Source organism: Schistocerca americana, chromosome 4, assembly GCF_021461395.2.
Source record: "Schistocerca americana isolate TAMUIC-IGC-003095 chromosome 4, iqSchAmer2.1, whole genome shotgun sequence".
Taxonomy (NCBI): Eukaryota; Metazoa; Arthropoda; class Insecta; order Orthoptera; family Acrididae; genus Schistocerca; species Schistocerca americana.
Window position 1 is genome coordinate 288,286,655 of NC_060122.1, and position 24,937 is coordinate 288,311,591.

General features: G+C 44.8%; 1 protein-coding gene across 2 annotated transcripts in view; it reads left to right on the forward strand.

Moving 5' to 3' along the window:
* LOC124613065 (broad-complex core protein isoforms 1/2/3/4/5-like) overlaps nt 1-24,937 on the forward strand; it is a 102,744-nt gene that overhangs the window by 46,072 nt on the left and 31,735 nt on the right. For both annotated transcript variants that reach the window (XM_047141649.1, XM_047141648.1), the window contains exons 4-5: nt 15,399-15,575; nt 23,520-23,607. In XM_047141649.1, coding sequence (XP_046997605.1) covers nt 15,399-15,575; nt 23,520-23,607 — 265 coding nt within the window. The remainder of the gene's footprint in view (nt 1-15,398; nt 15,576-23,519; nt 23,608-24,937) is intronic.

Sequence of the window (24,937 nt, forward strand, 5' to 3'; positions counted from 1 at the left end):
TGGTTGGGTTAATGGACTTTAGGAAGCATGTAGAAGGTGGGAGTGCGGGGAGTAGTAGGGGTAAGTAGAGAGATGGACTCTGGGGATAGGTTCTGGGATGGGCCTAAGGATTTGAGTAGTGACTGGAGATCCTGCTGGATTACTGGAATGGGATCACTGTGGCATGGTTTGTAGGTGGAAGTATCTGACAGCTGATGAAGTCCTTCTGCCATGTAATCCTTGCGGTTCAAAACAATGGTGGTGGAGCCTTTGTCAGCAGGTAGGATTACAAGGTCGGGATCAGTTTTTAGATGGTGGACTGCGGTTCTTTCTGCGGATGTAAGGTTAGTTTGCATGTTGAGGGATTTGGGGAATGATGCTGAGGCAAGGTTCGAGGTTAAACAATTCTGGAAAGTTAACAGGGGGTGGTTTGGAGGCAGTGGGGGTGGATCACAATTGGATGGAGGAGTGAACTGAGTTAGGCAAGGTTCAGTATTGGTCTTTGGTTCTCTCCTGCCCTCCATCTAAACTGCAACAATTGACTGTCCGCCACTCCCACCATACTATCCCTCTCCCTCCCCACCCCAGCCTTCTCCTTACCCCCACCCAGTCGCCACTCCCATCATGCACTGGTGCTGCTGTTCGCAGTGTGGTCTCAGCTCTCTGAGACTGCTGATGTGTGTGCAAGTTCCGTTTATATGTGTGTGTGTGTGTGTGTGTGTCTACTGCTGACAAAGGCCTTAATGGCCAAAAGCTTTAATGTCTTAAATATTTGCTTTACCCATGCAAGCAAGAAAAGTTGTAGGAAAGGTTTGAAGTTATGCTTAAAGTTTGCTAGAAATTGCTAAGTGCTCTCTTTATGAAACGCTGGATGAATGTAATCTGAGTAATGTGCGATGCTTTTCAAGCAAAAGCTAGTTTATTGCGCATATCAATGTTTATGATGTCTTATCTCTCGAACTGTGTATTGTACAACGATACAGTTGTGCAGGTACATTCAGTTGTCTAAGTGAATACTGTTTGCAAACTGTGTTGTGAATAGTGTTACTAGTAAAGAAGTAATAAATTAAAATGTCACACCTGATGCTGCTGTTTTACTGCAAGAACAGCAGAAAGGTAATAAGCAATAAACTTGTATTCTTACATCATTTTGTGGAGGGTGTCAGGCAGGAAGTTTCAAAATGGTTTGAAATTATGTGTAAAGTTTGTTGGAAGGCACTAAGTGCTCTCATTCACAGACACTGTATGAATAAAGTCTGGGCCTTTGCACACTATCAGTTACATTGTCTCCAGACACACACTCAGTTTCTCACTGTTTAATACTTGTGTTATTGGTTGGTTTGTGGGGGTTGAAGGGACCAGACTACAAAGGCCATCACTCCCTACTTGTGTTATTGTGTTAGACTTTCAACATAAGATTATACTTGTTAATGAGTAGATTAGGACAATATTTTAAATTCAGTCAACAATTATGCGAAATATTGAAAATTATATTTTTGTTGTGTTGGAAGCAGTTAGAAAAACAGCCTGCAAATGGCTTTGAGTACAGTGTTCCAGGTCCCAGGATAGTCATAGAGCAATATGGATTACAGTAGAGAAGTTGCCAAATTTTGTTACTTGTAACTCCTATTGCTCATCTTCCTCTTAGTATCACTTTTGTGTATAGCATCCTCACCAATGGGCAGTGAGCATTTGAAAAAGGAGAAAATGCTAAAATGAAAATGAGATTTCCCTTGAACTTTTCAGGTGTAATATCTCATTTAAGTTACATTGCCAGTGATGACTGCACTGTCAAACCACTGAATTATAAAACAGAATACAGGTTAGTAGTTGTAATTTACATACAGCTTTGTGTTGTTAAGTACGAATATTGAAGTGGTACCTAACCAAGTAAAATACTTACTTGGTGCAATAACGACACAGTCTAGAATTAACTGTTACCAGAGTAGCGCCATAGTCACTAGTACTAAACAGTTATTAAAGTCATACAGAAATGAAGACGAACAGCTGTACAATGGCTGGACAAGTCTAGACCGTTGTTAAGTAGTGCTGCAGCAGTTGTTGAAAAAGGTGCCTCTTTGTCTTTGTCTTGTCATGCCAACTACAATGTTCAATCTGTGATAAAAGTTTCTTAAAGCACTAAGCATACTGCCTATCTAAATTAATCATCAGATATAAGGTCCAAAGTTCATTAGGAAAAGGATGATGCAGTACTGGAGGAGATAATTTACTGAAGGTCAAAGAAGTGTACATACTGGAGAGGTTTGAGGCAACCATTTCTCATCCGTGATGATCTAGTGGAGCTGATGCAGCAGTGCATTATGAAGAACAGTCACTCCATGACTATTGATATCAGCAACCATTTTTCACAGGTATGATCATCATTGCACAAAATAGTTGCTAAAGAACCTGTTGATCAATAAGTGAGTGCTGTAAAACTTGACAGCCGAACAGAAAATGAATCACTTACAAGCCACATTGTCACTTCTGCAGCAGTAAAATGATGACAGTGATGAGTTCCTCGACAGTATCGTCACAGCCAAAGAGATGTAGGTTGCTCAGTTTACTCTGGAAACCAAGCAGCAGTCTATGCATTAGCATGACACTGGATCTCTGATAAAGATGAAGTTCAGATTGTCTCTATGTGGAAGGTGATGTTCTCTATGTTGTGGAACAGGAAGAGCATTCTGGTCATTCACTTCTACACAGAGGTGGAGCAGTGAATGCTGACCATTAGCAGTAAATGCTGACCATTAGCAGTGAACACTGACCAGTGCTGTGAAACACTGCAGAAATTTCAAAGGGCCATTCAAAACAAGAGGTGTAGAACACTCAGTGCAGGCATTGTGGTGATCCACGCCAATGCTTGCCCTCATACATCTTGGTGCACATCTACTATTCTGAAGAAGTTCAGCTGGGAGCTGTTCAATGATCATCCGCTGTACAGTCTCTTCCCCGCCCCCTCGCCCCCCCCCCCACCGCCCCCCCCCCCCCACCCCACTCCTCACCTCAGGAAATCCCAGTCTTCCAACCAGCATTTTTGTAATTACCAAGAACTGAAGAAGACTGTTGTTTGCTAATTCCATTCTCAGGCAGCAGGCTTCTGTGACATAAGAATACAAAAGTTGATCTCACAACATGATATGTGTATAATTCTTGTGCTGATTATGTCAAAAAAATGCTCAAACATTGCTGCGCCTGTTGCCAATAAAGTTTTTCATGGGAAAAATGGTGTGAAGGTTCTTAATTTCTGGATAACCCTCATAGTATTCTGCACAGGCAACAGAAACCACAAAGCTATGCTAAGTACAACAATGATTTCGTGGTAAGGTGAGAAAATCCATGTAGATGCACAACAAATCACACATATTGCTGCAATGTGTAGCTGCCCTGTGGTTACAATACTTAGTAGTATCCTATTGCAAATGATCTTAACTAGTAAGTTTAACAGTAACTGGGGAAAAAGAGAGAATTGTGCTTGTTACACTATGTTTTCAGTGTAGAAACTGCCTGCATTGCTGACGCACTAGCGGGGGCAATTTTCTGCAGTTTTCTTATCTCAGCATTGCAGTGTAGCAAGACAGAGACCAGCATATACTGCATGTTTTTCTCAGCAATTTGTTTGCACAAAATTTGTTACTACCAATCAGTGCTGGTCAAAAACATGAAGTGCCACTCAATATCACCTGTAATATCTTTCAAAGAATTTTAAACTGGAGACCTATTGAAGTACAGCTTCCCAGTGTTAATAGTTAGGTGTAAGACTTATAAGTAAGGTACTGCTCAAGTGATGGAGTTCCAGAAGTCATCAGCACTTGGTGCTTGTGTCCTTTAAAGATATGAATACAAGTAAGAAATTTGAGAAATGTGATGACAAGTATCTGTGGCTGTAGTTTAATTCTATCTTATGTAATTTGTTTAATGAAGGTAATTTTTATTTACTTAATTTACCCTATAATTTTACAACTGTGAACTTGTTTTTTAACTCTCTCTCTCTCTCTCTCTCTCTCTCTCTCTCTCTCTCTGTGTGTGTGTGTGTGTGTGTGTGTGTGTGTGTGTGTGTTTTAATAACAGTGGCTGACAACTTTCGGAGTGATTTAAAAGCTGGTATTTACATAATGTCATATCTTGACTGACCAACTTACTGTTTTGGCTAGTGTGGCTTCCATAGAAGTTACTGAAGATAAAGAAAACTGAAGAGAATAAGTAACAAAAAAAACATAATATGAGAACTAAGTAAATCTATAGCTATGTATTATGCACAACTGAATAAGAAGGCCTTTTTCCTTCCTACTTTTTTCTTTCTGTCTCGGTTTTGTTGATATATGACTGCTGCTTGCTTGCTTTCTTTTTCCTCATTTTTTCATTTCTGAGTGTTTCTCCTGTAACTATCACCTTCCAGAAGTGCAACTACTGTATGGGCCCCTAGAGAGCATCCGGAGAGGTCTGTACGTTTGTTCTCAAGAATTGCATCAGTAAATGAATTCCCCTCAGTACCATTTTGGAAGCTACAGCAGTGTGAGTTTACACGCCACCAGTCATCACCATTTGTAACAGTTGTTTGCTTACAGGCAAACTTACTTGCCTTGAGGTGAACACTTTAGTGCAACAACTCTCCCCAGTTTTCTCTTACTTTGGGATTTCAGCATCCCTCCAACATACTCCTATCCACTTCACTGCAGCTCATGGCTCCTTTTCGGCAGTAATCAACCTTACCATCTCCTCCTGCAATCTCATGGCTTTGCTGAAATGACTGATGAATGATCTTTGCGACAGTGACCACTTTCTGGTGATCCTATCACTTCTTTGCCACTGCAAAATGGACCAGTCACATATTGAGCTCTGCAAAGAGCCAACTGGTGGCTGTATATCTCTGTTGTCACCCTCACCGCTTCTCTTTCAGCTTGCATTGATGAAGTTACGGACGACATCTCAGACGCGATCACCCACACTGCTGGAACTCCTATTCCCCTTTTCTGCAGGATCCCCCTCTGCTGCCAGCAGATGCCATGGTGAACTAAAAGACATTGCAACAGCTACTCAGGATTATCAAAGTCCCTGCACTGACTAAGGTGGCTTGCTTCAGATCACCCGTCTCAATTTTAAGAGACTCGCTATCATAAAAATACAGCAGGAAGGGATGCTGGGAGTGCTACATCTCCTCCTGGGAATGTATGGTTCTTCATGCCAGATACGGACAAAGCTCATAGTTTACTGCGCCACCAGGATCAACAACTGTTTTGAGTCTCCCTTCAGGGTGGTATTTGTACGAACACATCGGGCTCCTTCCTGAACATCTTGCAATTTACTTGGTGACAGCATCAGCATTCTTTTCATACCAGACGACCTTCAGAATGCATAAATGACAATCCTTCATCCTCCCCAACCCCCTTCCTGCCACACGGAATTATATAGTGACCATTTCACTGACTCATAGTTGCTTCAGGCTCTTACGTCATCACACAGTACAGCACCTGTGCCTGGTTTGATTCGTAATCAGGTGGTTCAACATCTGAATGTGACCCAAAGACTCCATCTACTCAGTGATTTCAGCTGTATTTGGCTAGAAAGTATTTACTTTCACAGGCGTGACAGCAACAGTATCGTCATCCCTATCTTTAAGCCAGGCAAAAACTGACCACCCATTGACAGGTACTTGACAATTATGCTGGGTTCTCGAATCATAGGGTCTTTTGTCCCCATATTAGTGTGAGTTCCATCAGGGGTGATCCACAACTGACCCTCATATTAGGTTAGAAATAGTAATCCAGTAGACTTTTTTCTAAACTCCCACACCTCATTGCAGTCTTTTTATTAAACCTGGATAAAGCAAATGATGCCACTTGGCACCATCACATTTTACTTACCTCTGCGAAAGAAGATCCCTGACAGTTGCAGTTGGCTTGGCACAGCCTCTTTGTTCATCTACCTCAACCAGTCATATAACCTGATTTTTTTATATGACTATGTCATAACTGTGTAGATGACTTGTTTTGGGCTCAACCGTTTGAGCTTCACAGTGGAAGCTGGCAACAGCGCTGCCTCCTGTCAGTGTTTTGTGTTTTCAGGCTCTGTGATAGTGACCTCCATTAGATCTCTTATCAGCCCTGCACTGTAAGTCAATGACCTCAGCTTTTGGTACATCTCCCAGTCTGTAACTTTGTCGGCGTGCCAGCTCCAAGATACCATGCAAAGTACCTCTGCCTAGACCGTTTCCTGTGGCTTCCATTTCTGTCTGTCCCCCCTCCCCCATCCCCAGGGAACTCACAACTCTTCTTTGAGTACATGGTTAGCTAACACGGGGCCCCAGCCTCTGCAGCATTACTTCCTTTGTGTGATGCAAGCTTATACTTCCACTATCCCCTTCCCCTTTACCTCTCCATTGGATGGTTTTCTTGATACAGACCCTATGTGGACCTGGTTTGTGATTGGGACTCGACTTTCCATTTCCGGCATTTGCTACAACTTTTCATTAAATAAACACCTGGTCCTCATTGTTGGTTTGACCTGCCACCAATTTTCAAAATTCTCCAAAAGTGCATGTCGTGCAGGCAAGGTCGCCCAATACAGCGTGTGCTACACCTATTTGCCTTTCTATCTTTGGACCCTTCACTTTAATAAGGTAATACACCCAAAACTCAGTATGTTAGCCATCGCAGTGGCATTGTTGGTGCCTGAACTGAAAACTCCCCATTTATGTCATTTATGTCTGTGCCTATATTGACTGGAGCATGGGGACTCCAAGCAGTGGATTACTGGCCAGGTGGCTGTTGGTGAGACTGGGTGGCGTCTATGGGGAGACTCCCTATTGGGAGTGGGTGGCACCATGGCAGATGAGCCACGAATGAAGTGGATGAAGTTATCTCCCGCTGATGGCCACACGGCCCCAGCAGTCTCTGTGAAAGGACATCCTCTTTCAGTGCAGAGAGATATGACCCTAAAGTGTGCCCTTACCTGACTGTGCCATGGAAGGAACGTAGTCCTAAGCAGCCGGCAGAGAAATACTTACCCCAATACTTAGTTTGCGCAGGGACTGATGGAGATTCCTTCTTCATCACAAAGCCTTTGCTCTTTGTAGAAACTATAGAGAACAAGTTTGGGAAAGTTGCAGCTATCTCCAAAGTGAAGAGTGGTTCAATTTTGATCAAAACAACATCCTCTGCCCAGTCACGGGAACTGCTCACTGCTCACTTGTAACAAGCTGGGTTACATACTGGTGACTGTCACTCCCCAAAAAAGCCATCATTTTCCACAGAGATCTGCTCTTACAATCTGATGACAAGTTTTGTATACTTTGTCTGTCGTGTACATAGGGGGCCAAAGGACAATAGGTTTACTACCAGTGTCTTCATTCTGGCCTTTGGGAGTGATGCATTGCCTGGAAGGTCGATATGATGGTATACCGATGCAATGTGAAACCAATGTGATGTGAGACCATATGTTCTGCCTCCCGTGTGGTGCTTCAAGTGCTTGAAATTTGGGAACATGTCTTTGCACTGCATTCTTCCTGCTCACCCATGCACTGTTTTCTGGAGGAGAGAAGAAGACACAAGAAGACAAGATTCTGGACCAATTAACTTACCAAGTAGCCAAGAAGTAGTATGACCGGTTGCACCCAGCATGTACAACAGTGTCATATGCTAGAGCCATGACTACACCCCCTTTGGCGATGGTACTCCCACCTGTTACTCCTCCTCCAGTGGGTCCTCAGGTCAGCTCAAACAATTCCTGCCCCCTTGATGGCTGGGGGCTCCCCTCTTGCTGCTTCCCCCGCACTTACTTTGGGATCAGTGGCTTTCCACTCACCAGGGACATTGGTCTCCACCTCCCAGCCAGAGATGAATCACCTTCCTCTGGCTTCTCTTGCCAGAAAGGGGACCCTCGGATCACTTCCTTCCAAGGATTCCATCAGTCTTCATCCAGACACCAGCCAGTGGCTGAAGGAGCCACAGACTGCTAGTCACAGGACTTCAAGATCATCATCTTTAACTGAATCTGATTCAGAGAAGTCCTCTAAGCAGAGGAAAGACAAGAAAAGAAAATCCTCCAAGAAGGAGGACATTCCAGTGGCTCCCACGCCACCAGGTCGTGCCTGTTCCATTCCCCTGGCTGAGGTGCGGATTCTGGCAGCCCCTGAGGCCCTGGTTCACACCACACAATAGAACCCAGAACCTATGTATATGGATACTATAAACCCTTAACCAGTGGCAGCAGCTGATCTTAGAGCATAACCTACCTCCTTGGTCCCTTCGTGGCATCACAGTACATCAACAACATTATTCTTCAGTGGATTTGTAGCAGTTTTTTCCACCACCTGGCTGGGCTACAACATCTTTTAAGTGTTTTTCATTGCCCTTCAGGAGACCTCGTTTCCCAGGGACCCCAGCACTTTGTGGATACCGGGATATTATAAGAATCATACTGGACATGACAGGGTGTCAGGCGGAGTTTGCACGTATTTTCTGGACACACTATATAGCAAATGTGCCTCTTAAGACAGCTTTGTAGGCTGTGGCTGTTCGAGTAAGGGTGTTCCAGGATATTACCATCGGCAGTGTTAATCTCCCTCCCAGTGGTGCCATATCTCAGACCATATTGTTTGCATTGGTTTCACAGCTCCCCCCACCTTTTCTAATCTTGGGTGATTTCAACACCTATAACCCTTTGTGGTATGGAACCATGATCACTGGCTATGGTAAAGACCTTGAAAACTTACTGGCACAACTTGACCTTTGCCTCTTGAATACTGGTACCCCCAGACACTTCAGTGTGGCACACAGAACTTTCTCAGCCATTTCCCTTTCCATTTGCAGCCCTTGCCTTCTCCCATTCATCCACTGGAGAATCCATGATGGCCTGTGTGGTAGTCACTGCTTCCCTCCCTCATCATCACTCCCCTGAATGCCTGCCCAGATGGGCTCTCAATAGTGCTCACTGCGGTGCTTTTGCCTCTGCTGTCACCCTTGGCTCTCGCAACACATTGAGATTTCAATGAGTTGGTCCAGTATACAACCGCAGCCATTATTTTGGTAGCTGATTCAGTGATCCCCTGTTCCTTGTGCCCTCCCGAACAGAAGACAGTACCTTGATGGTCATCAGAAATCGCAGAGGCCATTAGAGATCGTAGGTGGACTCTCCAATGCCATAAGTAGCACCCGTCGATGGAGCACCTCATTTCCTTTAAGTGGCTCCGCGCCAGGGTCCGCCACCTCCTAAAACAATGGAAGCAGAAATGTTGGGAACAGTACATTTTCAGCCATTGGACTATGTTCCTCTCTTTCTCAGTTTTGGGGTAAGATCAGACATCTCTATGGATACCAGACATGTGCAGGTGTACCAGGTATTACTTTGAATGACACTGTATACACTGACTCAGACACCATTGCTGAACATTTTGCTCTGCATTATACTTGAGCCTCAGCATCTGAGAATTATCAACCTGCCTTTCATGTTCTAAAACAGTGGGTGGAGTGAGAACAATTATCTTTACCACCTGGAGCCATATAACACTCCATTCTGCGAGTGGAAATTCATCAGTATCTTATCCCACTGCCCTGATGCAGCCTCAGGGCCAGACACATCCACAACCAAATGACCAAGCATCTACCAGTGGAGTGTCAGCATCATATCCTTGCCATCTTTAACTGCATTGGGAGCAAGGGTGAGTTGCCACCACAGTGGTGAGAAAGCGTCATTGTTCCAGTGCTGAAACTGGGCAAGCACCCTGCAGAGAAACAATGGGTGGAGCGAAAGCAATTATCTGTTACTACACACCACCTGCAGCCATACAGTGCTCCATTCAGCAATTAGAAATTCATCAGTGTCCTAGCCGTTGCCCTGATGCAGCCCCAGGGCTGGACTGCATCCACAATCAAATGATCAAGCCACTACCAGTGGACTGCCAGCATCATGTCCTAGCCATTACTGATGATTTTATTTACCTGGAGTCTGCCATCCAAACAGCTTTTGGGCAACGGCACCGCCTTGTAGCCGTCTCCTTCGACTTGCAAAAGGCTTACAACAGCACGTGGCGACATCACATCCTTGCTACCTGACACAAGTGGGGTCTCCGGGCTCTGCTCCTGATTTTTATCCACAACTTCCTGTCATACTGTATATTGCAGGTTGAGTTCAAGGGTATGAAGTTCCACAGGACTCCGCTGAGTGTCCCTCTCTGAGTAGCCATCAGTGGTCTGGCAGTAGCTGTGGGGTCCTCGGTATCACCCTCCTTGTAGGCTGATGACTTTTGCCTCTACTGTTGACCCTCTAGTGTGCGTGTCGCTGAACACTGACTGCAAGGCGCCATGCAAAAGGTGAAGGCATGGGTCCTCACCAATGGCTTTCAGTTTTCAGCCACCACGACTTGCATCACGCACTTCCGTCAACATCGTACCATTCACCCACAACCAGAACTTTACCTCAACATCCAACTACTCAATGTGGTGGAGACTTATCCTTATCACTTTTTATGACTGGTCTTCGATTCTCTGTTGGTGTGGATTCCTCATCTTCACCAGCTTAAGTGACAGTGCTGGCTGCACCTTAATACACTTTGCTGCCTAAGTAACACCAGCTGGGGTGTAGATCATACTACCCTTCTGCAGCTTTACAAAAATTGCTGATACAGTCCTGTCATGATTATGGGAGTCTGGCATATGGTTCAGAATTACCCTTAGCATTGCAGATACTGGATCCGATACACCACTTTGGGGCTCGACTTGCAATGGGAGCCTTTCGAATTAGCCCTGTGAACAGCTTACTTGTTGACGCTGGGGTCTTCCCATTGTGGATCAGGTCCCAACAACAGCTTGTCAGTTATGCTATTCACATTCGCAACTCCCCTAAACACCCAAACTACCATCTTATCTTTCCAAACAAGGAAATCCATCTCCCACAACAGTGGCCCAGATTAGGGATTATGATCGCAATCTGCACCCAGTTTGTCCTCTCTGACCTCCAGTTGTTTCCACCTCTCCTCTAGATCCACACACATGCACCTCTGTGGTGCATCCCTGAGCCAACAACAGCTTGTCAGTTATGCTATTCACATTCGCAACTCCCCTAAACACCCAAACTATCATCTTATCTTTCCAAACAAGGAAATCCATCTCCCACAACAGTGGCCCAGATTAAGGATTATGATCGCAATCTGCACCCAGTTTGTCCTCTCTGACCTCCAGTTGTTTCCACCTCTCCTCTAGATCCACACACATGCACCTCTGTGGTGCATCCCTCAGCCACAGACCCCAGGGTTCAGAAGTAGTCTATACTGATGGTTCAATGGTTGCTTGTCATATGCACTTTGCGTACACTCACATGGGACATACTGAACTGCATTCCTTGTCAGATAGCTGAAATGTATACACTGCGGAGTTCGTAGCCACCTCTCATGCTCTTGAGCATATCCGTTCCTGCGCCGGTGGATCCTTCCTCATCTGCAATGACTCCTTAAGCAGTTTGCAAGGTCTTGACCAGTTATCCTCACCATCCCTTGGTCATTGCTATCCAGGATTTCCTCTTTCCCCTTGAACAGTGTGGATGCTCTGTGATCATCTGGACCTCAGGCCATGTCGGGGTGCTGGGGAATGAACTCGCTGATAGCCTGCCCAAACTGGCTACCAGTAAACCATCTCTTCACATTGGTATTCTGGATACAGACCTCCAGTCGGTATTGCAACATCAAGTTTCAAGAATTTGGACAATGGAATGGCTTACTGTCAAGCAAAGTACAGGTGATAAAAGAGGCTACTAGTCTGTGGAGGTCGTCCATGCAGGCCTCTGGCAATGACTGCACTGTCCTTTGCTAGTTCTGCATCGGCTGTACCTGGTTGACTCATGGTCATCTTCTCCATTGCGAGGACCCACCCCACAGTTGTTGTGGTTCCAGTTTGACATTTTGCTGGGCTGTCCCAACCTAGCTGCCCTGTGGCAGACTCTTTAATCTCCCTGACTCGCTACCCTTGGTGTTAAGAGATGATGCGTCAGCAACTGACTAAGTGTTGCATTTTATTCGTTAAGGGGGCTTTTGCCACACTCTTTAATGGGGGCCACTTAACCTTATCAGCCCATTGAGGGGTTGGCAGAATGTTGTGTTGCCTCCACTGCTCAGATCAGGCTGTGACTGTCTGAGCTTGGTGGTCCAGCCCATCCTCACCCAACCTGCTCTTCTTCCCCCCCCCCCCCCCCCCCCCCCCCCCCTCTCGCATGCAATGTTAAACTTGTTCATCTTTTGTCTCTGTGTGCTTTTCTTGCATTGCCCGTGTTGCTAGTCTTTCGTAGGCAATTTCTGAGTGGAGTACATCTGGTAATTGGTGAGAGCTGGGGATGTATGTCCACTCATTGCATTCTGCTTTCAGGGGTTTCTGGCTGCTCCCTAGATGGGGCACCTTGCCTGCCTTTCTTCCTCTGTCTTCCTTTCTTGTTTTTGTCCCTTATCTCTGTTTCATTGATCGTTGGTAGACCTTGGGGTTTTCTTCCCCTGAGTTTTGCGCACTAGGCTCTGTGATCTACAGTCATATACACCTGTTTGTTTGAGAAAAAGGGGCTGATGACCTAGTAGTTTGGTCCCTTTTATCATCCAGCCAACCAACCAACCAACCATTTCTGTCCTGCGAGAAACACGAGCCATGCATTCCTGTCATTGTACTGTATTCTATTCTGACCCAGAACTCCACTTGGGTACCCAGCACTTGGACATTGTCGCAGTCCCAGTTTTTGGAAGTTCTCTTTTATAAAAAGCTGACATAGATGCCCCGTCTTTGTGAACTAAAGACTAGCAGCATGTGAAAGCTTAATGTTTCTGCTTTCTTGCCCACACCTCTTGGGGTGCAGACCACACTGCTTTCCTCCATATTCATTAGGCCGTAGTCTTATGCTAAGGGACTGTGGTTGCCAGGTGCTTAGTGGCATCTTCAGCTCTGAAATTCTTGAACCCAGTCTGTCATCATGGAGTAAGACTGAACACTTGCTCCACTCTAGCCCTGAAGTGGGAGATTTTCTCTGCTCAGTTTCAATGACACCAACTCTTCCTCACTTATGTAGTCACTACCCACCAATTTGCTAATAATCAAACTTGTCAATTCTTTTTGCATACCTGGACCGTCGACTCCCTGCTGTTCACCTTCAGATAGAATTACTTGAAATGTGCCTGGACTCCCTTTGCCAGGCAGGATCTCCCCTGAATCTCATCAAAATGTGCTCCACATGTTTTCCAGTAAAAACCCCACCTTTCTTATAATCAAACCACGAAGTAGGACCAATCTATTTCATGGTTGTAACATTTCGAATCCACAGTGTTCTGTAGCCTTCATGAAGTTGATGAAACACACACACACACAAGCATACGCCAGTTGTGTGTGTGTGTGTGTGTGTGTGTGTGTGTCATTCATCAAGATCCTGAAGTTTGTTGCCTCTTAACCTTGGACATCTGTTTGTTGGGAGTATCAAGCAGCTACCATCATTTTCACTGGCAGCTGTAGAGCCACGGATATGATTGGATATCCTTCTACATCTCCGCCAGTCAGAATCAATATTTGTTTCTGGGAACATTTATTGTTTTAGAAAATTAAGAGTTTTGGTAATAAGATAGATGCCCCTCGACCGTGTTTTAATTTGTAAGCTGGCCACGGTGGCTGAGCGGTTCTAGGCGCTCCAGTCCGGAACCATGTGACTGCTATGGTCACAGGTTCGAACCCTGCCTCAGATATGGATGTGTGTGATGTCCTTAGGTTAGTTAGGTTTAAGTAGTTCTAAGGGACTGATGACCTCTGATGTTAAGTCCCATAGTGCTCAGAGCCATTTGAACCATTTTTAATTTGTAGTGACCTATGTAAGCAGTCTCCATGCTACTGATCAGTGTTACTGTTGCCACCCTGTGATATCTGCTGTGATATCTGCTGTTCATGGCCTTTCTCTCTGACGTTATTTATACAGCCTGCTCAGTTGTCTTTTCTGGGTCACAAGTCGTATGGGTATTCCAGGTGTTAGAACAGACAAATCTGGCTAGAGAAATGATTACTCACTCAAAATTTGCTATGAGGTCCCAAATGGATGCAAATAAGACCTTTCCTCATTCAGAGATGGAACAAAGTATGGTGGGCGATTACCCTCTCTGATAATCTGTGCATTATCAAGGGGATACTGCCACGTGGTCTTTTCCTACAGTTACTCCTGGAAGGAATCCACCATCCTGTGTCACTTCCACATCGATCATACCAGTTTAGCCCACAGTTTTATCTTATGCAACAAGCAGCTCTAATGTTTTGGTTGCAGAACTTTACAATGCAGCTCACGTCCTGGCATAATGCTGTCTCCTCCTGGCTCTCCATGTTGAACATGGTCTACAGGATTCTTTGTCTCTAGTATCAGCAGATGACTCATACATGGTTGAACTGATTCTCAGTGGAAGTATATTTTATTTTCATGTATAAGATTTTCAGCTACTTTTGGGGCATGACTTGGGTGGTTTGGCGTTTGGATTGGGATGTGTCTTGCCACATGCCTGGTCTGGGAGATCTTATCCCTACCTTCATTTCCAACTGTCCCAGTCATCCCCTTTTCTTTGTTTTAATTGCTTTTAGATGTGGATAGCCCCTTTTTCTGCCACAGTCTATTTTCCATTTTAGGGATAGCACCATTGACTAAAACAGATCCAAGGTGGGATGGGTGTGGAAGTACGGTCCCTGTCGGATGCAGAGCCCCACCCACCTGTTCACCTATTTTCTCTCAAAATGTTTTATTATTGTTGGTCCAGCTGATGCCCATTACATTTTTAGCTTTCTCACTTTCACTGTTGTGAATCTCCTAGCTAGAAGGCATCCTTTACCCCGTAACTGTCTCAACCCTTAATCAGGTTAGTGGGTGGGGTTTCTTCTGCTACAAATGAGCCCTGGAAAATCCCTCATCTGCTCTGACCCACTTACTAGCCTGATCCATATACTAACACTTCTTCATAAGCTATTTCTCAGTCTGGCATTAATATTGCTTCTAATACCTTGGTTTTATCACTCTTACCTACTTTCATGATCTGATAAAATTTCAGGCAGCTGTCACGAACTCCAGATGAACTACCTCTTGAAAGAGGGATTTGACTTTGATTTTTAGTCAATTAATCCCTATCCAAACATTGTTTCTCCTCTCTCTCTCTCTCTTCCCAAATGAAAATTATCTATTGTTCATTCTATTGTCCACTTATATCCTGAGCAGTCATCATGTATGTACCATTCGTAACAGCAGATGTTTCCATTATTTTCATTTGATAATTTTCATTCATATGTAGCTTTTGCCATTAAAAAACGTAATCGGATTCATTGCTGACAGTGGATTTTATACACATGTTTAAAATAAAATTGAGAGTCAGTGCCTAGAAGATTACTTTCTGAAAAGTTCTAATAAAATTTATTTTCTTCATTATTTACAAGGATACAGATGATGCACCAATATCACCAGAGGATACAAGTACCAATGACAATGCAGATTCTGAATCTAATACAGAAACACAAAAAGAAGGTGCTTCTGCTCCCAAGAAAATAAAAACAGAGCGTGCAAGTCCCCAGCCACAGCCAGAATCACAAAAACAGCAAGAAATAAGTAACATTGTAAGTATTAAATGTTAAGATTTTTTAGAACGCTAACATATTTAGAAATAACAGTTTTCAAAGACAGTGTTTTAGCCCTTTTAATGTGTACTGTCAAGTGTAAACTAACGTGCAATTTTACAGTTAATTGTAAAACTAGGTAAAATACAACATTCAATAAAATCTAAATTATTTGTGTAGGAAATAATTTTTATTTGTAGAAAATATATTTTGCTACAGCAGTACGTGCAGACTGCATTATTAACCACATATTTTCAGAAGGGAGTATTTCTGTAGATTTTAGAAGAAAGAAATTAAAACACTGATTTCAGTTTATGTTAACACTTTATTTGCATGCTCTTAAAAATCTTACTTACATTAGAAAACAAATTTCAGTAAATTCTCTAAGCAGTCTTTTCCATTTTTCTGTTGGCCTTGTACTTTAGTCATTCTCCAAATTAACTAAATTACTTAAAAATTAATGAGATAGTTGCACTCATGCAGGAGGTGAGCTAGTCAACTCACTTGACGAAGCTTGAACTTCACAAAATTCTTTGCTGATGGAAACAGAACAATGGTGCAATCCTGCAAACCAATTGTAAATTGCCTTTTTTATTTTATTTTTAAGGGTGTTGGTTTGTTACCACAGGTTGAGCGAAATGATTAAAGGCATTGGTGTTCACTTAGGCCTTTATGTGAACTGTTATAAGGCTCCAGTGAAAACTTTAAAGTGAAGTTTCCATTTTTTCACCCCACTGTTTTTTAAATGCTCACTGCAAACAAACTACTTGGTCAGATTCTAAGCATCCATTATTTTAACAATAACAAATGACAAATTGTAAAACACTGTTATTGTCATGTCTTAATAATGCCAGCTTGTGGTGCTTTGTAAACTTAAAAGAGGTGACCTTCACAATTGTTGTATCAGGACATTACTATCTGTATTACATTCAGCTTCCTCTCAGATTTCATCGTGGAAATGACATTTTTACAAGATACACTATGTGATCAAAAGTTCCGGACACCTGGCTGAAAATGACTTAAAAGTTCGTGGCACCCTCCATTGGTAATGCTGGAATTCAATACGGTGGTGGCCCAACCCTTAGCCTTGATGACAGCTTCCAATCTTGCAGGCATACGTTCAGTCAGGTGCTGGAAGGTTTTTTGGGGAATAGCAGCCTATTCCTCATGAAGTGCTGCACTGAGAAGAGGTATCAATGTCGGTTGTTGAGGCCTGGCATGAGGTCAGCATTTCAAAACATCGCGAAGATGTTCTCTAGGATTCCGGTCAGGACTCTGTGCAGGCCAGTCCACTACAGGGATGTTATTGTCATGTAACCACTCCGCTACAGGCTGTGCATTATGAACAGGTGCTCGATCGTGTTGAAAAATGCAGTCACTATCCCCAAATTACTCTTCAACATTGGGAAGCAAGAAGGTGCTTAAAACATCCATGTAGGCCTGTGCTGTGATAGTGCCATGCAGAACAACAAGGGATGCAAGCCCTCTCCATGAAAAACACAACCACACCATAACACCACTGCTTCTGAATTTTACTGTTGGCAGAACACATGCTGGCAGACGACGTTCACCGGGCATTCGCCATACCCACACCCTGCCATCGGATCGCCACATTGTGTACCATGATTCGTCACTCAACACAACGTTTTTCCACTGTTCAGTCGCCCCCTGCAGGCCCGGGGGCTAGAATAGGCCCGAGGTATTCCTGCCTGTCGTAAGAGGCGACTAGAAGGAGTCTCACACCTTTCGGCCTTTATGTGATGGGCCCCCTGTAAGGTTTGACCTCCATTTTTCAAATTTTTTCCGAAAAGCAAGCCAATTGGGAAAGGGCGCTTTACATGGTTCATCGTGTCCATCGTGCATTGAGATCTTTAGCCCACTTTCTCATCGTGGCATTGCAGTCCCACTCATCCTCCATCTCTTGAGCGAGGACACCTTCCTGGGTGCGTTTTCCTCCACCCACTATGCAGTGTCGTTTTCTGCACTGACGATGAACAGGGAATTCTTTGCACCTCATATCCAACACTGTAGCCAGACCGTTGTGGTGGGGCCGTCATGTACGCTGTTGGTTGTAGCTCCCTGACTACACATGGATCGCTCTGCTGATGCCTGTGCCTTTAACTCCCTGCATATGCCAAGGAGTAGATGCCTGTCGCCCAGGTCATCAGGACTCCCGGCAATGACCATCATGCCAGGTGGCCTTTGCTGCAGCTGGGTGGTGCCTGTCGGGAAGGCCCCTGGTGGGATTGGGTGGCGTCAGGGGGGATGACGCGCGATGGAAATTATTACGTCATCACTTGCTGGTGATCAACCGCCAGCAGTCTCTAAGCATTCCAAGTCTCAGTACAATGCAAGGAAGTATGATCCCAAATCGATCCCTTCCTCTGGCCACACCATGGGAGGAATGCCAGGCTAAGGATGGCAGCGAACTTTATTCGCCCGAGAGCTGATGGAGACTCCTTTGTATCGATGAAGCATCAGTTTTTTGTAGAGAATTTAGAGGCCAAGTTTGGGGAAGAGGAGGGCTTGTCCACAATGCAGTCAGGGTCAGTTTTGATAAAAACGGCGTCCTCTGCCCAGTCACGGGCATTACTCACTTGTGACAAGCTGGGGGTTGTTTCCGTTACCATCACACACCTCATAAAAGCTTAAATATGGTCCAGGGTATTATATTCCACATGGACTTTCTTTTGCAGTCTGATGATGAGCTACATGCTGACTTAGAGCAATTAGGAGTTCATTTCATCTGGCGCATCCATCGGGGTCCAAGGAATATCAGTTGCCACCAGTGCTCTCAGAGCCGGAAGACTGCACCTGCCCCCTTGATAGTGAAGGCACTTCTCTCCCAGTTGCTCTCGCACCACCTACCTCGTGAGCACTGTCCCCCCCAACCATCTGGGACACCAGTCCCCAATTCTCAGCCGGAGAAGCATAATTCTTCTTCGGCTGCTCTCCCTATGAAGGAGTCCCTTGGGTCACTCTCCTCCCAGCTTTCTGCTAGTGGGAAAGATGACACCCATCAGTGGCTGAAGTGCCCAAAAGAAGCTGTTTGTAGGGTTTCACGATCATCCTCAGACTCTGAAACTGAATCAGTGAAGCCCTCCCAGCCAGAGAAACCCAAGGATCAGCGAGAGAAATCCAGAAAGAGGACCTCCCAAGACCAAGGGAATTGTGGTGGCACCCACACCGCCACTGCCTACAAGCTCTGCGTCTGAGGATGAGGTGAAAATTCTGGCATCCACTGAGGACCTAGATCTCGCCAGACCCTCAGATGCAATGGATATAGCCTGTTCAGGAAATAAGTCAGTGGCAGCAGGTGACCCTGAGGTGTAGACTGCCTCGTTGTTTCATGCATTCCCAGTGTCACAATCACATCATCCTCCAGTGGAATTGGGGTGGTTTTTTCCACCGCCTGGCTGAGCTACGGCAACTGTTAAGCTTCACATCTGCTTTGCCTTCCAGGAAACATGGTTCCCGGCAATGCAGACCTCTGCCCTTCGTGGCTATAGGGGATATTACAAGAACCGTAGTGAATATAATAGAGTGTCAGGTGAAGTTTGCGTTTATGTCCTGAACTCAGTATGTAATGAACCTGTGCCCTTTCAAACTCCTCTTGAAGCTGTGGCTGCCAGGATGTGAATGATGCAGGAAATAACTGTCTGCAACTTATATCTCCCTCCAGATGATTGATCAACTCCCTCAACCTTTCCTACTTTTGGGAGATTTTAACGCCCATAACCCCTTGTGGGGTAGCACGGTGCTTACTGGCCGTGGCAGAGATGTCGAAAATTTACTGTCCCAACTCAACCTCTGCCTCTTAAATACTGGGGCCGCCACACATTTCAGTATAGCTCATGGTAGTCACTTGGCCATTGATTTATCAATTTGCAGCCCAGGACTTCTCCAATCTATCCACTGGAGAGCACATGATGGTCTGTGTGGTGGTGACCACTTCCCCATCTTCCTGTCACTGCCCCGACGTCATGTCCATGGACGCCTACCCAAGTGGCCTTGAAACAAGGCAGACTGGATAGCCTTCAACTATGCTGTCACTGTTGAATCTCCATCACTTGGTTCCATCTATGTTGTGATTGAGCAGGTCACTACAATGATACTTTCTGCGGTGGAAAACACAATCCCTCTTTCTCTAGGGTGCCCCCGGAAAAAGATAGTCCCTTGGCGGTCGCCGGAAGTCGCTGAGGCAATCAGAGAGCGTCGGCGAGCTCTACAGTGACATAAGCGGCACCCTTCCCTAGAGCACCTAATGGCCTTTAAGCGTCTCTGTGCTTGCATTCACCTGCTTATAAAACAGTGAAAACAGGAGTGTTGGGAGAGGTATATGTCGACCATTGAATGTCATATGTCACCTTCCCAAGTCTGGAGGAAGATTAGACGTCTTTTTGGGTACCAGACCCCAACAGGTGTCGCTGGCATTAACATCAGTGGCACACTCTCTAACGACGCAAACCCTCTATGCTCTTGCCTTGTGTCAGAGAACTACCCCCCAGCCTTTCGCACCCTCAAACAGCGGATGGAAAGGAAAGTCCTCTCGTTCACTACACGTCACAGTGAACCGTATAACGCCCCATTTACATTGCCCTGACTCAGCTCCTGGGCCGGATCGGATCCACAGTCAGATGATTAAACACCTGTCGTCTGACTACAAGCGATATCTCATCATCATTTTCAACCATATCTGGTGCGACGGCGTCTTTCCATCGCAGTGGCTGGAGAGCACCATCATTCTGGTGCTAAAACCTGGTAAAAATCCGCTTGATGTGGATAACTATTGGCCAATCAGCCTTACCAGCATTCTCTGTAAACTGCTGGAACATATGGTGTGTCGGCGGTTGGATTGGGTACTGGAGTTAGGTGGCCTACTGGCTCTATGTCAGGGCGGCTTCTACCAGGTTCACTCTACCACTGATAATCTTGTCCCCCCCGAGTCTGCCATCCGAACAGCCTTTTCCAGGCGCCAACATCTGGTTGCCGTCTTTTTTGACTTACATATAGCATACAACATGACCTGGTACACCATATCCTTGCCACATTGTATGAGTGTGGTCTCCTGGGCCCACTCCTGATTTTTATCCAAAACTTCCTGTCGCTCCATACTTTCCATGTCCAAGTTGGTGCCTCCCGTAGTTCCCCCCGTATCCAGGAGAATAGAGTCCCGCAGGGGTCTGTATTGAGTGTGTCTATTTTTAGTGGCCATTAATGGCCTAACAGCAGCTGTAGAGCTGTCAGTCTCCCCTTATTTGAATGCAGATGACTTCTGCATTTTTAATTGCTCCTCCAGTACTGGAGTTGCTGAGAGGTGCCTACAGGGAGCCATTCACAAGGCGCAGTCATGGGCCCTAGCCCACGGCTTCCAGTTTTCAGCTGCGAAGTCGTGTGTCATGCATTTCTGTCAGCGTTGTACCATTCATACAGAACCTGAACTTTATCTTAATGTCAATCCACTCACTGTAGTGGAGACATATCGATTCTTAGGACTGGTTTTTGATGCCCGATTGACTTGGCTACCTCACCTTCATTAGCTTAAGCGGGAGTGGTGGTAGCACATGAATGCTCTCTGCTGCCTGAGCAACACCAACTGGTGTGCAGATCGCTCTACACTGCTGCAGCTGTACAGAACCCTTGTTCAATCCCGCCTTGACTATGGGAGTCTGGTTTACAATTCGGCAGTGCCCTCAGAGTTGCGTTTACTCGACCCAGTGCACCACTGTGGTGTTTACCTAGCGACGGGAGTTTTTAGAACAAGTCCGGTCACCAGTGTCCTGGTGATGGCCGGAGTTCCTCCATTGCAGATCCGACATGCACAATTACTCACCAGTTATGTTGCACACATTCATAGTTCTCCTGAGCTTCCGGATTACCATCTCCTTTTCCCACCCGCAGCAGTTCATCTCCCACATCTGCGGCTCAGGTCAGGGCTCTCGATTGCGGTTCGCGTGCAGTCCCTTCTCTCCGAACTGGAGTCCTTCCCTTTAACACCTCTACTTGAGGTCCATTCACATACACCTCCATGGTGTACACCTCAGCTGAAGCTTCGTCTGGACCTTTTGCATGGCCCTAAGGACTCCGATAACGATGCCGCTCTCCGCTGTCACTTCCTCTTGATTCTTGATGTGTTCTGGGTCTATGAAGTTGTTTACACCGAAGGCTCGATGGCTGATGGTAATGTTGGCTTTGACTATGTCCACAAAGGCCATATTGACCTGCATTCCTTGCCCGCTGGCTGCAGTGTATTCACTGCAGAGCTTGTTGTAATATCTTGTGCACTACAGTACATCCATTCCTGTTCTGGTGAGTCGTTTCCCCTCTGTTCTGACTCCCTGAGCAACTTAAACCTATCGACCAGTGCTACTCTCACCATCCTTTGGTAGTGATCATGCAGGAGTCTGTCTCTGTCCTGGAACGGTTCAGTCGTTCAGTGGTGTTTGTGTGGACCCCAGGACACATTGGAATCCCAGGCAACGAACTTGCTGACAGGCTGGCCAAACAGGCTATGCGGAAACCGGTCCTGGAGATGAGCATCTCTGAAACTGATGTGTGTTCTGCCTTACGCTGCAAGGTTTTTTGGCTTTGGGAGACAGAGTGGCATAACAGTATGCACAACAAACTGCATGTCATTAAGGAGACTGCGAATGTGTGAAAGTCTTCCCTATGGGCTTCTCGCAGGGAATCAGTTGTCCTTTGTCGGCTCCGCATTGGCCGTACGTGGCTCACACATGGTTACCTCCTCTGTCGCGAGGACCCACCTCAGTGTCGCTGTGGCTCCCAAATGACAGTTGTCCACCGCTTGCTGGACTGCCCACTTTTGGCCACACTGCAGCGGACTTTTAACTTTCCCAGCACCCTACCTTCGGTGTTGGGTGACAATGCCTCAACAGCAGCTTTAGTTTTACGTATTATTTGTGAGGGTGGGTTCTATCATTTGATCTAAGTTTTAGCACATGTCCTTTGTTCCTCTGAGTCCTCCACCCTAAGGCTTTTATGGTGGAGATTTTAGTGTGTTGCAGAGTGGCTGGCTGCTCCTTTTTTATTCTCATGGTCAGCCAGCCATGGTCATCTGCTTTCTTGTTTTTAAGCTCTTCTCCCTATTTCTTGCATCTCTCTGTGGTTTTCTTGTCCTGTTTTGTCCATGGTAGTGTGTTGTCCTTCTGTCATTCTTCTGGTTCTTCCTTTCTCATATTATTGTGCCGTACGTCTTCTTTGTTTTCTTCTTTCCCTTGGATAATTGGATAATTGTTCTACTGAGAACAAGGAACCGATGACCTCACAGTTTGTTCCCTCCCCTCCCCCCCCTCCCCTTTTAAACCAACCAACCAACACCTGTTCAGTCATCCAATGTTTACACTCCTTACAACAAGCGAGGCGTCGTTTGGCATTTACCGGCATGATGTGTGGCTTATGAGCAGCTGCTTGACCATGAAATCCGAGTTTTCTTTGTGATAGTACTTGCAGTGGATCTTGAAGCAGTTTGAAATTTATGTGTGATGTTCTGGATAGATGTCTGCCTATTACACTTTACGACCATCTTCAACTGTCAGCAGTCTCTGTCAGTCAACAGACGAGGTCGGCCTGTACGCTTTTGTGTTGTACAGTGGACCTAGGAATGTTTAGGAGTGTGTAAATCTCGTGTACAGACGTAAGACACAAGTGACACCCAATCACCTGACCATGTTCAAAGTCCGTGAGTTCCGTGGAGCACTCTATTCTGCTCTCTCAAGATGTCTAATGACTATTGAGGTCGCTGATATGGAGTACCTGGCAGTAGGTGGCAGCGCAATGCACGTAATATGAAAAACGTATGTTTTTGGGCGGTGTCTGGATACTTTTGATCACATAGTGTATTACTTACAATGTTTTAACATGTGTTTGTTCCTGTGTATTATGTCTAACTTGACAATAATTTTTATCTTCATCTCACATTTTTAGATGAATTCTCTAAAAGGAATTGGCGAGCTCATAACATCTTTACCTCAGAGCAAGTTGAACTCTCCTGGTTGTTTCCTGTACAATCAAGGTATGATATAATCTGCACTAGTGCTTTCCACATCACTGTGAAATGTGTGGTAAATAATGGTTGATAGCCGAACATGTAATGGACATGTAATAAATGTCTTCTTACATACTGTGGTATATTTTTAATTAATCTGTACTTCGTGATTACTCTACAATCATTTCACAAGCGTTGCAAAATATTCCTCACTGAAATATGGTTGTTGAAATTTTGTATTGACTTTTTGTGAGTGTGTTTTCTAGTGAGTTTGGTTCATATGGTTCAGCATTATGTATGTGCAAATCTTACATATGCTCCAGTCAGATTGTTCTTAGTAGCAACATGTCTCCTTATTAAGTCAAGTAGTGTCCAGTCAACAACAATTTAAAGAAACTTTGATGGCAGTAATGGAAGGAATGGGCTGGCTGTGTTCTGGCTGGCAAAATTGTGTGTGCACACTAGATAAGACCATGTAACTTCCCGCTAAATTATAGGAGGATTAGTCTTCTTCAAAAACAAATGGGGGAAATACTCTCTTTTTACATAATTACCAAGAGATCAGGTCTTCAATGTGGATGAACCAGTTATTTAATGATATTTATGGAGAATTATCTTTAACCTTCCACTAACAGTATTTTATTTTTCTTCTAATTCCTCTTGTGTATCCTATTCATCTCTGATACTTAGGTTGTAAATGATTTCTTCCTCCACCTTCTATCTACACCTTTCTGTTTGATCCTTTCCCTCCTCTTATGTTGTCTTTTTAACATTAGAAGAAAGGAACCCTAAGGGAGGTACTCGCACGTTCCCATTGAGAACTGTCAGTGGCCTTTGTTTCCAAGGTACAACTTGCCAGTGCATTCTCTTCATTTCTATCAACCATGTGGCATGCATGGATAATGGAATTTGGAGGTCACTGTCCACAAAAGGCAGGTGTCCAATGTGAATTCTTGGCATGTGACATAAGTTTTTTAATTATCAAATAAATCAGCACTATGTATAGTATGCCAACAGTACATAAAATAACAACAGAATCTGAAATAGCCACAAAATTAAAACTGTTGCACAGCCAAAAACTACATGTGCCAGTGAAACCATTCTGAAAAAAATTAATACTGCAAAAATAGACAGAATAGTCAAAATATAAAGAGAAATAATCAGAACAGACATAAACAAAAACTGTCAAGAAAACTAATGCTGAAGACTAGCAATTAATAAGTCTGCAAGAAAACTGAACTGTTAATGAGCATAATCAGAAAGAATCTTGGCGTCAGAACGATTTTTATTGGTGGTGTTTGCAAGAAATTTTACTAAAAATACCTATGTTGGCAAAAGGCATGAACTTCTGTGGTGT